The sequence below is a fragment of the Mytilus californianus genome, unplaced genomic scaffold (assembly GCF_021869535.1).
Source record: "Mytilus californianus isolate M0D057914Y unplaced genomic scaffold, xbMytCali1.0.p SCAF_9, whole genome shotgun sequence".
NCBI lineage: Eukaryota > Metazoa > Mollusca > Bivalvia > Mytilida > Mytilidae > Mytilus > Mytilus californianus.
Window position 1 is genome coordinate 85,057,791 of NW_026262745.1, and position 16,316 is coordinate 85,074,106.

A 16,316-nucleotide genomic window follows, 5' to 3' on the forward strand; every position below is an offset into this window, starting at 1 on the left:
ACACCATTTTCTTCGGAATTTACCTGTACCAAGTCAGAAATATGACAGTTGTTTCCTATTAGTTCCGTTGTTTGATGTAGTCAAGCGTTTGTTTGCAATCAAAATTACAATCTACGTTTAGATGGGATTAGAAAATATGAATGAAGTTTAAATACCATTTTTAACAATATTGGTAACGGTAGCTACGTCAGTGCAAGTGTTTTCACTCTGAATTTCCTGTAATTATTGTGCAGCGATAACTCTAATGAAGATATGTCAAAAATGTGTTTCCAGTAAAGAAACAGTGCATTATCAATGTACTAAACGGTCAATATGTGTTTTATCAATGAGAGAGCTTGAACAGGCATAGCACTATTGCCAAACCGGTATACAAGTGAGAAGTTGGTATAGATCATGTTTATATTTTAACCAATTTTATATGAGGAAAATAACGAACTTGTTTTAAAATGGATCTATTTGAAAAGACTCAATAACCGGTAGCCAACCATATTGTTAAACCAAAACAAAGCTACAAACAAAATGTGGTGCTTGTATCATCAAATGAACTATTTTGCCAGCTTCCCGCTACACCATGAAGGATTTATTTTAATGTATCAACGGAGAATTTTATAAAGGTAGGTTAAAAATCATTTCATATCCGAAGCACTGACAAGTGGTCCAATAATACCCTCGCGGACTAGCAGTCCATCTTCAGCGGTATCGACCCATTTCTATGAAATGAAAATAACACTTAATACATTGTATGCGTCCGAAGCGCTATCATCATTTGTCAGTTCATAGACCATTTTTAATGATTGACAAAACTTAATGAAAGCCTATGACATGAATTATATATATATATAATTTTCATTAAATTAGTAAATACAAAAACCAAGCTGGTCGTGTGTAAACTTCATTCAAACTAAAACAAATATGATTATGTTTTAGTTATGGATGACACGTTGCCAGATCAATAAATTTGTTTCCGTATTTATCTTGACCATAACTAAAATGGAACTTTGCCATTATCAAATGCAGCCTTCATAAATAAGAAGAAACTAAAAAGTATGTATCATATTCTTTATATCATTAATTATAAACTAGTAAGTAAACTCTTATATACATCTAAAAATGTTATATCACAATATACAATTTTTAATAACAACGAACTTGAACATGTGTTAATGAACATCTCATACATATAGTATAATTACCTGCATTGAACTTATATAAATGAATAATTGCAGTTAATACGTATGCTGGGAAATGATGTAGGTTTTGTACCACTTATTTAGTTATGTTAGTAACTGTGAATGTTTTTATTTTTTTTTTTTGAAAAGTTTTTGTTTCGAACTAAATAAATGATAGAAATAACCAGTTACTATAGTTTTCTATGATATTTTTCTTTAAACAACAATGGAAGTAAAAATTATGTTGCCATTAACATTTAGGCATTTAATATTTCACACGTCAACCATATATTACTTATTTGTTTCGATATACTTTCACTGCTTTATTTCTTTTTTTTTTTTTATTTATTGACAATCAGCATATCAAAGTGTTTTTTTTAGTACATACAATGTCAGTTGCATGCAGGCATCTTGTGGCATTATAAATATGTCAAATTCCGCCTTTGCTTTAAGCAACAACAATTAAAATTGAAAAAAAACACACAATTATACTGAGGAAAATACTTTTTTTACCATAATATAACATTACATCATCAAATATATATATATATAGAAAAAAAACATGCATATTTTGAATGCAAATTTTGTTCTATAAATCATATGATTGAATACATTTTTCTAGATGTAATTAATATGAAAACTTGACTTATGTGCTCATAAATCAAATACAAGTAACATTAAAACATTATTCATTGTCATAGAAAATAAATTGATCACTGCTTTCATAAAATGTCAGTTTCAAAGCAGTACTTGAATTTAAGCAGGAAAACATATCTAGAATTGCTGAACATGAAATAAAAAAAAGGTGTACAATACATTGTTAATTAAGCCGTATCGAACAACTTACAGTAAACATTGTTCATGTTGTATTTTATAAAGTTGTAGGGAAAAAAAACCCAATCAAATATGCTCTATATACTTGAAAGGCTACGTTTTAGAATAAAACACGTGACAATGTATATTTTATACTTTCTTTTAAAATACAATTCTTTATTTTCTCTGAATTTTCTCACATACACTGCTATTGAATGATTGTCTTCCCATACTCTAGTTCGCCAACAGTTTTTCTGTGACCTTAGTCATAAAGGACCTTGGCAATTGCACAGGGCACGTTATAGGGGAAACCGTGATGAAAGAAAGTATAAACAAAAGTTGAAGGTATGTACTATCAACCGAATTTGGAAAATAGTAATAATACATCAATTCATTTAACAACTGTTAATTAGTTTTTGATCAACAATCATCGAATGAAATATTTTTTTATCTATTATATGCTATGAATTCGTGATAATTTAACAAAAATGGGCAGAGAGGACTTAGTGAAGCATATATGCACGCATTGGTCCAATACTATCCTTAACATGATAATTAAAAGAAATTGTTTTCGTATGACTTTACATTGCAGATACGCCAATACGTTAACCTATTTTCATTCAGTAAATTTGAAACATATTTAGAAATAGTTCTATTATTTCTCACTCGTTTTTTCATTCATTTTCTTTTTTGGAGGACTCGTGAAAATACTTTTTATCAGGCCACACCAATGAATACAATTCATATTGAACATGATAACACCATCAAAAATTTGTACAACAAATTGAAATAAAAAAACACATATAAAAATAAACTTAAAAATACATATTAAAATACATATCTAAATATATACAAATAACAAATAAAATTAAACAAAAATAAGAAAATATACTCATGCATTTTGATTCGGAGAACATTTGTATTTTTCTAAAACGTGATTGAATTGATAAACCCAATGAACTGCAGTATACATTCAAAGAAACAGTCGTAATATAATTCTCCGGAGAACGAATGATTCACATTTATATATTTAAATATACAGATCGACTAAATATCACAACAAAAATATTATTATATACATAATTGTACAAACTATGGAAATGTGTTAACCATGATGCAATTTCGTTTCTAATCTTTTTTGAAAGTTATGAGGAAATGTTCAAATATTAAAATTGATTTTTTGTAACCGCATATAAAACTAATCTTTAACATAAAGCTATTATATTTCAGATTAAAATGAAATTTTTTTCTCGAAAAGACCTTTATAAAACTAGTTAACTCACATGTACATTCAGATTTAATAGTATTAAAGAATGGCAAAGTAATGTATTATAAATTGAAAAAAGCTGATTTGTTATGGTTTCAATGTACACACACACCTTGTCAAAATATTATCTACATAAAGATACAGATGTCTATACAATTAACCGATCATTCATATCCTCATTAACCACATGGATCACAACAACAGAACATTTTGTAGATTTAATATCATAAAAGTAATACCAAGAATTACACAACTAACATTTTAATACAAATTGATTTATTCTTTTATCCTTAGAAGGTAAAATCACGTGCCACTTGAGTTTTGGATTAAAATTAAACCTACAAATCGCAAATTCATGAGTGTACGTATTCCACATTGCATGATTTCAATAATGCGTTTGATTATCACGAAATCAAAATAAGTAAACAAGCCTTATTTGATTTGTTATTGTCCTCCGTTTAAAAAAAAAAAAGAGGTACTAATTACTTGCAAATGTTTTTTTTTTCTCTGGTTATTCGGAAGTACAATACGGCTTTGCAGAAGTGCAGTATATACCAATGGTTTCCCTACATCTTTTAGTCATATAAACATGGTAAACGATTTTACAAACCAATAAAAAACCAGATTCACATTTCGATAATTAATGTTTCTTTAACAATCCTTAGGCAGGGTGAAAACAGTTGGAATTAAAATTATGCTGTAAGTACAATTATTAAATTAATACAAATGTTGAGGAGCTATTTACACAAATCAATGTATTAATTGTAAAAGTAAAACACAAATTAAAAAGCAATTATTTCACATTTTATAATAGATAAGAATTCTCTTGAAATATATCAACTAGTTATGATATATAAAAGATACAATAAGTAGTCGACTACAAAATTGCACATATTTGAAAGTTTTTTAAAATGGTTTGAAAATAATTAATATATGACCGTTAATTTATTTTAGTATATAGCATTTTGTTACATAAAAAACTTTTACTCAACTTTATTTCTGGTATCTACGAAGAGTTTGTATTTTCTTTTTGAAGTGCATTCTATTATTCTGCTTAAAATCTAAATAAAATTTCGATCATAAGAGTCAATTTCAAAGATTTCGATTTTTATAAAATGGCGATCTTTTAAGAATTTTTTTAATTCAATTTGAGAATCATGTTGAATGATATGTTGTTTTTTTATGACGACTTTCTTTTGAGTTGCATCAATACCTTAGTCCATCTATGCTTGCGCGCATTTTCAATGACGACTTCATTATCAAAATCATTATTTTGCAGGTCTTTTATCAAGAAATACACTAAATCTTCGGGTAATTTGCTTTTGCATGCTTCGTTAATGGCAGCTCGCTTGTCAAACAATGCGTTATCAACTTTTCTAAGCAACAATTCTACAACGGTTTGTTCTCCACACCGACACGCTTCATTAAGTACTGTCGCCATGTCAAGATGTTCATGTTTGACACTATCTAACAATACTTCTACTATTTCCTCAAAGCCAGACTTGCATGCAGTCCGGAGCCCCGTTTGAATATTGTCTTGGCTGGTTTTATCTTGTAGACATTTAACAATTTCTATCTCACAATTTACACAAGCATTTTCGAATGCTGCTCCAACGGTATTGATCTCCGGTCCGTTTTCCATTATCCAGCTGGCGACCTCTAACCAACCAAATCCACTAGCTTTGTTTAATATGTTATCCATTTGAAAGCCATCTGCACTTAGATTTTCCAGTAGGAATAAAACAACTTTCTCATTGCTACCTTTTTCACATATTCTTGTTGATAATTTTAGTTGGTCAAACAGTTCTTTGTCAAACGTGGAGAACAATAACTGAACGATGCTGATATTACCAGCTGCACATGCTTCGATTATAGCACAATCAATGTTTAGCAACATATAGTCTGCGTTCTCAAGAATCCAATTCAAAGTATCCATCCATCCATTTCTGCAAGCTGCACTCATAACCGTAGATAAATCAAACATATTCTTTGTATTTGTTTTTAAAAGCCATGTCACTACTTCACATCGGTTAAATGCACAGGCGTCATTCATTGCATTTTCAAAGTTTAGTTTACATTTTAATGGACGACTGGATATGCTCTGGACAACTTCAATAAATCCAAACCCACTTGCTTCAACTAGGATTGTATTGGCATCGATTTGATCAGGGTTAAGATTTGAGAGAGACCAAATAATAAGGTCAAATCTTCCATTCTGGGACGCTTTATTTACTGCATCAGTAATATTTAATTCGGTATTATCAATTTTCGTTATGATCCATTTGAATATGTCGATCCAGCCTTCCGAACATGCTTTGCTTAAAATAGAATTGTAATCACAAGAAAGATATGTGTTGTTCTTTAAAATCTTCAATATAAGATTCTGCTTATTCGAATCATGTTCAGACTTATCATTTCTGTCTATTATAGAAGTTTCCGGATTGTTATCATTACTTACCAGAGAAGTAAGTAGATCTAAAATCCTGAAGGAGTCTTTGCCACAATGTTTAAGCATCCATTCAATTACATCTGTTCTTTTGTATGTGCAAGCCTCTTTAACGAGAATATTTAAATCTAAATTAATATTCTTGCTACTCTCAACAAAATATTTGATTATAGACAAATCGTCTGAATTGTTTCTGCATGTGTTTGTGATTGCTTTTTGAACATCAATTTTCTCTGTAGGTATATTACTTATTATCCATTTTACCACTTTACCCTTGTCACACTGACATGCACTACAGAGAGCTTCTGACATGTCAAATAAATCTACACCATTCCTCTCAATAAGCCATTTAGCTATCCTTAAATTGCCATACCTACAGGCGTTGGTCATCGCCTTTGCTATATCGAATAAATTATGATTGAATTTATTCCAAAGACAATTGCCGATGTCTAAACTGTTTATTGACTGACTTCGGCACACCTTTAGCATTGCATTGGTCAAGTCAAAGTGTTGAACATCAAAATTTTCCAAAATGAATTTGACAGTGGTAAAATTGCCATTTAGACAAGATGTATTCAAGGCTGTCTTCGCGTCTAACGCTTGACTACCACACTTATCTAATAACCATTCAAGTATATCTAGACTGCCTTTGGTACAAGCATTCATAAATGGTGTCTTCATGTCAATTGTTTTGTCATTAACATTGTCTAGTAACCACATTGCTAGATTTAGACCGTCTGATCTAAAACAAACGCTACTCATTGCTGTGTTTACATCTATCAATGTTTCATCAATATTTTGTACTAACCATTTAACTACATCAGCATTACCCTGTGAACACGCTTTGTTCATTCCTGTGTCCATACCCAGTAAAGTATTATTCACTTTTTCAGTTAACAATTGCACTACATCTAATCTAAGCTGATGGCATGCCTGCCACATAATCACTTTGAATTTTGTATTAGACCAAATCTCTTTCACTTCAACCCGATTTAAGAAAATACTAATCACGTAAAAATAACGATTATGCACAACTTCATCTTCATTAATAACATTATATAATGCTGTTTTAGCGTCGAATAACGTATCCTCAACATTTTCCATTATCCATATGATAACATCCAGTCTTTGTAATAAACACGCTTTTTGTATTACGGTGTCTAGATCTAGCAAGGAACTATCTACTTTATCTGTCAATAATTGCAGCATGTCCCTATGATGTTGGAAGCATGAATTGATCATTAATCTTTTCCAAAAAATTATATTTGTTAAAATGTCTTTATCATTTAATTGCTTTAATAAAAATATCACGATGTCCAAATCAACTTCATCATAATATCCTTCATACAAATCCTCTTCATAATCATCAATAACGTTACACATGTTATATAATGTTTTCTTAACGTCAAACAACGTATTGTCAACATTTTCTACAACCCATTTGACAACATCCAGATCTTGTAATAAACACGCTTTTTTTATCACTCGGTCTACATCTAGCAAAGAACTATCTACCTTGTCTGTTAATAATTGCAGCATGCCCCTATTACGTTGGAAGCATGAAATCTCCATTAATCTTTTTAATTTAGTTATATCTGATAAAATATCATTATCATCTATCTGTTGAAATAAAAGTGTGATGATGTCCAAACAACCTTCATACATATCAGTATCATAATCACAATCATCACCAATTATATCATATAATGATGTTTTAACGTCAAACAACGTATTGTCAACATTTTCTAATATCCATTTGACAACATCAAATTTTTTAAATAAAAATGCTTCAAATACTACTGTGCCTACATCTAGCAAAGAACTATCTACCTTGTCTGTTAATAATAGCACCATATCCCTATTACGTCCGAAGCATGAAATACTCATTAATCTGTTTAAATGGGCTATATTTGATAAAATGTCTTCATCATCTAATCGTTTCAAAAGAAGTGTGATGATTTCAAAATCAACATCACCATCTTCATCTAGTTCATAGTACTCTAAATCATAATCCCAATCATTATCAATAAAATAATATAATATTTTTCGAAACTCAAACAACGTAATGTCAGCATTTTCTATTATCCATTTGACAACGTCCCTTTTCTGTGCTACAATTGCTTCCAATACTACTGTGTCTACATCTAGCAAAGAACTGTCTACTTTATCTGTTAATAATTGCAGCTTGTCCCTATTACGTTGGAAGCATGAAATGGTCAATAATCTTTCCAAATAGGTTTTATTTGATGAAATGTCTTCATAATCTAATCGCTTCAATAAAAAGTTGATCATATTAAAATTGCGATAATCATCATTTTTTTCATCATCACCAATAGCATAATCTAAGGCTATTTTAACGTCAAACAATGTGTTGTCAATATTTTCTGCTATCCATTGGATAACATTAAAGTTACCTTCTGAGCACGCTTTATTCATTACTGTGTCAATACCGAGGAAATTGTTATCAACAGTATCTGCCAAGAATTTCATTATTTCCAACTTGCAGAGACTCAATGATGTTTTGGTGTGAAGCAATGAATTGTCAACGTTCTCTGCTATCAACCTTACTTTTTCAAAATTGTCATTGAAACACGCATTATTCATTGCTGTTTTCATGTCAAGCAACTTATTATCAAAATATTTTACAAAAATTTTGACTATTTCTAATTCTGCATTGTTACAAGCACGGTGGAGAATTTTTTTAATGGTCCCTATGTCGAAAAAAGTTTGATCAATATTTTCTAATAAGACCTTAACAACTTCGAGGACTATCTTTTGATAATCGTTACCAAAGAAAGGCTTCAATGCTGCATGCATGGCTTTATTCATGTCAAACAATTTATGATCAACGGAGGTAATCAACATGTCAAGTATCTCGAGTCTTCCATAATAACAAGATATGGTAAAAATCCCTCTCATATCTAATAAATTATGATCGTATTTATCTAACACAAGCTTTGTAATATCTGGCATATTGAATGCACTTGCCTTTTGCAATATATAATTTATTGTTGTGATATCAAAGGCAGAATTACGAACACTTTGCAAAAGCAGTTTAATCAAATCAGATCCTTCAAAACATTGACATGTATCGATCGATGAGAATCATTGGTAATTAACAACTTAACAATGGCGAGATTGTTTCCATCTATCGCAATGGCAGTTGCTGTTTGCATATCTAATTGTTTGTGCACAACATTTTGTAGCAAATACTCTACTACCTTTATTTTCCCTTTTCCTTTACACGCATTATTCAACGCCGATTTTAAATTAAAGTAATTATTCGAGTATGTGAAGAAAGAGGATTGCAGATTTTCTATTAACCATTGAATTATCTCCAAATTTCTATTTTTCAATGCTTTCCTTGCACAGTCTATGATTTCAGGCAGTACAACAACACTAACAATACGCAATAGTTGGCCAACAACATTATCCCGGCCTTGTTGACACATTATTACTAAAATGTTCATATCGAATGAGAAAGGTTCGATACTGTCTACTATTAGGGAAATTACATCATGTTTATTACTGTTGCAAGCTTCTAAAATCGCAATGTTGAAGTCAAAAAACGACGAATCTGTGTTTTTTATTAACCATCTTGCTACATTAATGTTTCCTCCACGACATGATGCATTCAAAGCAGTTTTTACATCGAAAAAGGAGGTAGAATTGTATTTTTGTATCAACCATTGAACGATGTCTATGTTCCCTGTTTCACAAATTTCACTAATTGCCGTTCGCATATTAAACTTTCCTATATCGACATTTTCACAAAGCCACTGAATAATCTCCTGGTTTTTCGCATTGACATTTGCGTTAGCTAACTTGTTTGAAAGTTTTATTATGTCTATTAACCATTTAACAACTTCATATCTACCAGAACGACATAAGTCTCCGATTGCACCTGTTAAGTCAATGCCAGAAGTGCTCTGATCTTTCTTTAGTAGTGGTAAAACGTTTGTCCAGTTTCTCAAGCAAATTTCAAAAAAAATCTTTTGAAGATCAACGAATTTCATATCAATACTTCGGAGCAGTAACATCATCATTTCATCGTTTCTTGGTGGTGTTAAAAGTATGACTTTTGTGAAGTAGCAGTCGTAATCATTCGTTAGTTTGAAATCGTTTATTATATGCAAAATCAAAATAACTATTTCATTCGTATTTTCTTGGACAACAGCAGACAAAAATGCTGACAAAACAGACGCTTTTCAACTCTGAACAATATCGATTTTGCTTTCTCGTTGAAAAATATAACGAGTATGTTCTAACAATGGAACTAATGATTCAAAGAGATGCTTTTGTGTGATAACATGTTCAAGTAAAGCGGCGGGGAGATAAAAATTTACTGATTCATGATCATCTGGAAGTGCAATCATGGTTGTCATGTCCTTCAGGGGTAATAATCTATGAGCTACTTCAATCAAATTTTTAACAAAAGTTATATCATTTTGTCTCATAATTTCTGAATCGCATAAAAGCTGAATTAGATTTTGAGATCTCAGACGATATTCAGTTTGGAGAATTTCGATTATGCGTTCACAAAGATATGGGTAATACCTGGCAGGAATATTCAAGACTACTTCTCCTTCTTTTTCTTGAAAGCCCTCAAGGCGCACCATTTCTCTGATAAAATGAAACGCTAATTTAGATAAAATTAGCACAGGATTTATTCTACTGTATGAAATAAATACACTCTCGAGTACTGTCTGATGTTGAAATTTGTAGGAATTGGTGTCATATCCTTTTATTAGATATTGACCAATCATTTCATCAATTGCATCGTACAGATAATGTTCTAAAATATTATTTGCACAATTATGGTAGCAAGAGGTTATAATTTCGCTCATTTGGTTGAAGTTTATTTGATTTGTATCCAACAAATCTCCATTTAGGAGAACATATACAAGCAGAGAGTATTTTATTTTGTCAGAAAATTTCTCTTTGCCAGATTTCCGTAAATTCTCGATCTCTTCTGTCAGACAACTAGATGGGTGTTTGAAGAACGCTTCCCCTAATCTAGTAAATTTTCTATTTCCTGTGAAAAGGCAACATGTCTGTGGAAAACCTAGTATTGGCTCAGTTTTTATAATCTGATTTAAAGTAATTAGATTTAGTTTGACTGTAACTTTGTCGTCTAAAATTACCTCGTCTTTAAAATTTTCTATTTCATTCAGTCCCACTATCTTAAACTTATTAACCTGACAATACCCGACAAATAATGCCTTCTTTTCCTCTTCCTTTAATTCGAATTCCTTTGAGCAAATGTCTACTTCGACAAATTTATAAAAAAGTCTATTGGAGGAAAAGACCCAGTTACATGACCGTTTAACAATATCTCTAACTGTAAATACTATTTTTGTGTTTCCAATGTTAACACAAGCATTTACCCTATTAAGTATTTCAACATCTGAATTTTGAGTAAATACATTATTGGTCCTACCAAATATGTCTTCACACAGGATGACGGTCTTAACTTTTGGTAAAAAAATGTCTTCAAAATCTTTCAGGTCTGTTAATTTAATGATCTGATAACCTTGCGTTTTACACTGGTGTAGAATTTCTAAACTGTTTCTGCTCTTTCCTGATCCAGCTCGTCCTGTCAATACTAAAACATTGTTCTCTCTCAGTAACTGTACACAAGATGGGACCACAGATGTCGTTACGAATGTATTTTCCTTTTTGTGATGTTCTATTTCTAGCATGGTTAAACCTTTGAAAGATCAGTATTTTAAAGTATTACATATTAAAAGGAAGATGTTAAAATCTGCATTAGTCATTTTTTTTAATTAAATGAGATGTAAGGGTCTGTTAATAGTATATTTAGGTCAAGCATACCATTTTACTGTAAAACACTTTACATTCCTGAAACCCAAAACTCATCCAAAAAATTCTAGAGTTAAATGGATATAATGAACAACTTGGAAAATTATAAATCACATACCTTAAGATCAAATTTACATAATAATGTGTAATATTTAAAAAAAAATATATTAAGGTTATCTGTTTCTTTCTCCCGAGTATTACAGAAAACATAACGATAAAGATATTTTGAATTCTTTTATGGAATCAGGTTTTGAAACAAGCCCCATCTTCATTTTAAACATAAGTATTTACAATCTTCTTGTCACTGATGCAACTGTTGAAATAAACACAAACATACAGGTACACACACTGATATGCACACACATTTGCATCATTACAACTCTATTATAACGATTGATTCTTTTTGTCTAGATACATCTAGTTGGTGGCCATGTTCGTACGATACGTCAACATGTCAATTATGATAATAAGTATATGATATGTTCGATTGTTTTGATAGGTAATATTTCCTTTCAGAAACAAACAGATATGGCACAAACAACGACATACTATAATGATTACTTATGTCAGACTTTGTAATGCCTGTTTTCGTTTTGAATTTAAACTACTATACTCCTAGATGCAAACCTCAAACATGCATTCGTATGTACTTCATTTGACGAAGAAAATGATCCTACCGGATTAATTTGACTGCAAAACAAAAACGCCTACTTGTATATTATGACGTTTACTACATTTTATGTTTAAAAAAACACTTAGGAAATAACGGGAAAATACAATAAAGTAATAGCTAAGGCTCCTGAAATGCCTGAGTGTTCATACATAAACTAATGGTGCAGATTTACTTATGTTTACCGTAAAATTTAAATTAACTGTAGAACAATAAATATGTTACTGTTGTCCTGCTACACTAAAGCTGATAATAAAACTTCGACTCTTGTAGTCGTTAATTATAAACAGATGATAAATCAAGAATAAAGTACATACCAATGAGCTTTGATCTCTTGGAAAGACCTAAATGAGAAAAGTATACTGAATTAATCCCTCAACAAAAGCAGTCCTAGGTATAAATTAATGTGTTTTTAATACAAAATAAGGCATCTAACATGGGTTAAAACTTTTTACTCAGTCGAAGGAAGTGTTGCGTTCATGCTTTGTGCATTCTTGAAACGGAGAGTCACCTACATAACATTGGATTGTAAAACATTTAATTGTACATAATCGTCCAAGGAGTATTGCAATGTTATAACGGGGGAATTCAACTGCGTTTAACGAGGAGAAAAACATGTCCTCCATAGAAACAAAATGGTATAGAGTGACGTCAGGTTATAAAAACCCATTGTCATACTATTGTAAAAGGATTGAACATGGAAGGAATCTGATAAAAAGTCTCTTATTGTGAATAATCCAATATCACATTTTGAAAGTAATGTCGAAATTATTGAAACAGTATCTGGTACGGCCATTTCTAGAAAAAGAAAACAAGCTTCAGGTACTGATAAAGCGACTTGTTTTCGTAAGAGGTGACGAAGCAACCGAAAATGTGGTGGTGCGATGACGTCAATATCAAACGGAAAGTTGTAAGAATAAAGTTATTAATTCTTTTAAATTCTGATTCGTACGCTTCAGAGAGAGTCAAATAATGAAGAATTATGTCATTACCAAATCTCAGATTATGACCTCCTCTGGACAGCATATGTTTTTACTATAGAAAAACATCACATATCGTTTCATCTGGGAATCTAATGCACGTGTATGATAGTGTTTAACTCGCAGTGTATATCCAAACTAGTTACATTCCATGATACATTTATTTTTCCTTAATGTAACCTGTATCATGTTTATGTGTTGTACAACTTATCTTCTGGTGTTCTAACTAGTTTCATTTGAATTATCAAAGACCTTATCATTTATTTCATAATAAAGTATATGACAGAATGGAATATTAATATTTTTGGAATGATTTTAATGAATTGGGCGTGTTTTGTGGTCCTTTTTAATCGAGTGTCAGTTATGACATTTCAACTATATAAACTACACTGCTCCACAATCGTGCCCTTTAATAGTAGACGTGTATCATAAATGCATTGATCCACAGTGTATGGTCAAACTCATTAAATTCCATGTAAGTGATACATCTTACTATAACTAACAGTTACCTTCATGATATTTTTTTATTAGATGATAAAAATTTCTCTAAATATGATACTTCGACAATGACCTTAGGTAACCGACTTTTATTTTAAATATAAAGCAAATATAAACAGCTATAACTATCCTTTCCTTGATTAAGTTCATTTTGTTTTACAACGAAAACTCTTCACAAAAATTTATGACAAAATCGACAATTTTTTCCCCCGGTTACAACTTTTTTGCTATGATGTTCCTTTTGTCACATCGTACGCTGTTCATATATCCCAATTTATCTATTTTGAAGTTTTTTTGTAGTCACGTTCTAGATTTAAATGAACGTAGTTGGTTAATGTATTACTGGTGAATTATTAGGTGAAAGATTTCGTTACCACAAAATTAATAATCATTAACCTTTACTCACCTATTAATACAAAAAGTAAAAAGATACAAAAAATTGGTTTTGATAAATTAAGACAAAACTATATAAACATGATAAATATAAATATGTTATTACTCTATTGTTTTAAGCATTGCACGATGTCATGCTTTTTCAAAGACTGTTAATGCCATTGTGTGTGTACTGATTGATATTTTAGTCTGGGAAACCTGATTTAAGCATGTTATGTATTAGTTATAATTGGCTTTGATAAACGTTTATTAACAGCGAGAATTCAAAGATCAGTAATTTGTGTGTTTAGTCTTTTTTAGTTTTTTTGTGTTTTGTGTTGATATGATGAGTCAAGCCAATCACAACTGATTTTTCTCAGTTTTTTTTCGAATATTAGGCTAAACATCAAGTGTCAAATATCTCTGGCATGTTCAAAACAAAAACAAATCAAGGAAATATACAAAATGTAGGTCCTGTAATATTGGTTGACCAGGATGAAGGGCGGGTAATTTTGACTACCAAAGCACAATGAGAATATATTAGATTGGAACATAAGTTTTGTCGCCTTGCAACAGGCCAAGCCAAATACGAACCAATAAAGAGTTTTTTTAAAGATACTCCCTCTTCACAAGATATTGGATATCACGTAAGCATTCTGACTGGACGTGGCTTCGTAATTGTACATAACGCACAGCGAAACAGACGTTCCATTTTTCCTAGGGTTTTACTGCAGATATGTAGGCGAATAAATGTGACCATATTTCTATTCCTAAGCCAACGTTGGGTACAAAGTTTTCATGAAACTTATGTGAAAGTATAGCCTCTATGCTGAAATACAGTAAAATTTTAATCTTATGCTCCTAATTATTGATCCATTTTTATTAAATCGGAGGAACTTAAGTTTATAAATGTTAACGGCAATACGTGAAATTAGACATTACGCTTAATTCCTAGGTAATAAACTAACGCCTAGGCTGATGATGATTATTCAATCTATTGCCGAACATAATTCGGTAATTTATTCTTGATATAAAGTAGTTTCTTAATTATATTCCAAATATTAATATACATTCATTTAACAGATCTTCAAATTTTAGATATTTTCATATTCAAAAATGAATTAACTCATACTTTTTTGTGGTATCACAAAAAGTAAAAAAAGATTTAAAAAAAAGTGATTGTATCCAACGAAAAACAGGGAGGGTGAGGTCCTATATATTAATTATGATAATAATTGTTTTTTTTTACACTTCACTAGTCGAGCTGGTCTGATCTGGTCAAAAGTAGACAACATTAATAAGATATGATTTTTTTGCTCACACCATGTTTCCAGTGTTTTAATTGGATAAGTAAATTTTCTTTGTTAAAATTTTTGTTAAAAACCCCAAGGCCATCTTGTCTTTTTAACTTCATTATCTGGATTATTAGCATTAAGTGACAGCATGTCTATTAAGGACAAATTTCTTGAATCTTTGCGGTATAAATTCGAATCTGGGGAAAAACAAGAAACATATACCATAGAGAAATGTACCATGATCTTTTGGCAAAGATTTAACTTTTAGAATCATCAGAAAAGAAGGCAACTAAAGATTGCTACAATTTAAAAAGGTATGATATTTTTACCATTGGAGGTTTTAAGAGGTTGATAACAAAGTCAACGAGAATGATGAGGGAAATTGCAGAATTTTATGTCTTTCTAGAGGAACTCTATAGTATTTTGGACATAAAGAAACAGGTCATGGCAGCAGAGACCGCATGATTAAATATGAATATGCTAATATTTCCCGGAATTCTATTGAACTATTTCATTCACTTTTTGAAAATTGTAATATGAAAAAAAAAAAACATATAGGGAAGGGAGTAGTAGTCAAGCCCATTTTATCTAAAGACTTTAACAGAAGAGGACAAGTTGAATTGATGGATTACTATAGATTTCTTATGGTTTTCTAAAATCACCTTACAAAATTTTGTAACATTAAAGCTCTTACGTCAAAATGTGCCTTAGAGGTGGCTTTTAATCTTAGTGATATTTTCACAATTTTTGGTACGCCTCATATACTGCAAAGTGACAATGGTCGGGAATTCACAGCTTTTGTCATATCCGAGTTAAAATTAATGTGGCCAGAACTAGTTATCGTTCATGGGAAGCCGAGACATCCCCAATCACAGGGTAATATTGAGCAATCGAATGGAGATATCCATGACATGCTTACTGCATGGACGAGGGACAATTAATCAACAGTGGTCAATTGGCATCAAGTTCGTCCATATTCAAAA

At 31.0% G+C, this 16,316-nt stretch overlaps 1 protein-coding gene across 2 annotated transcripts in view; it reads right to left on the reverse strand.

Moving 5' to 3' along the window:
• Nucleotides 1-9,903: 9,903 nt before the first annotated feature.
• Nucleotides 9,904-16,316, reverse strand: part of LOC127714740 (uncharacterized) — a 29,908-nt gene continuing 23,495 nt past the window's right edge. The window contains exons 5-6 of one of the 2 annotated variants that reach the window (XM_052220789.1): nucleotides 12,506-12,532; nucleotides 9,904-11,405 (exon numbers count right to left, since the gene is read on the reverse strand). In XM_052220789.1, coding sequence (XP_052076749.1) covers nucleotides 9,904-11,405; nucleotides 12,506-12,532 — 1,529 coding nt within the window. The other variant, XM_052220790.1, reaches the window with a different exon arrangement.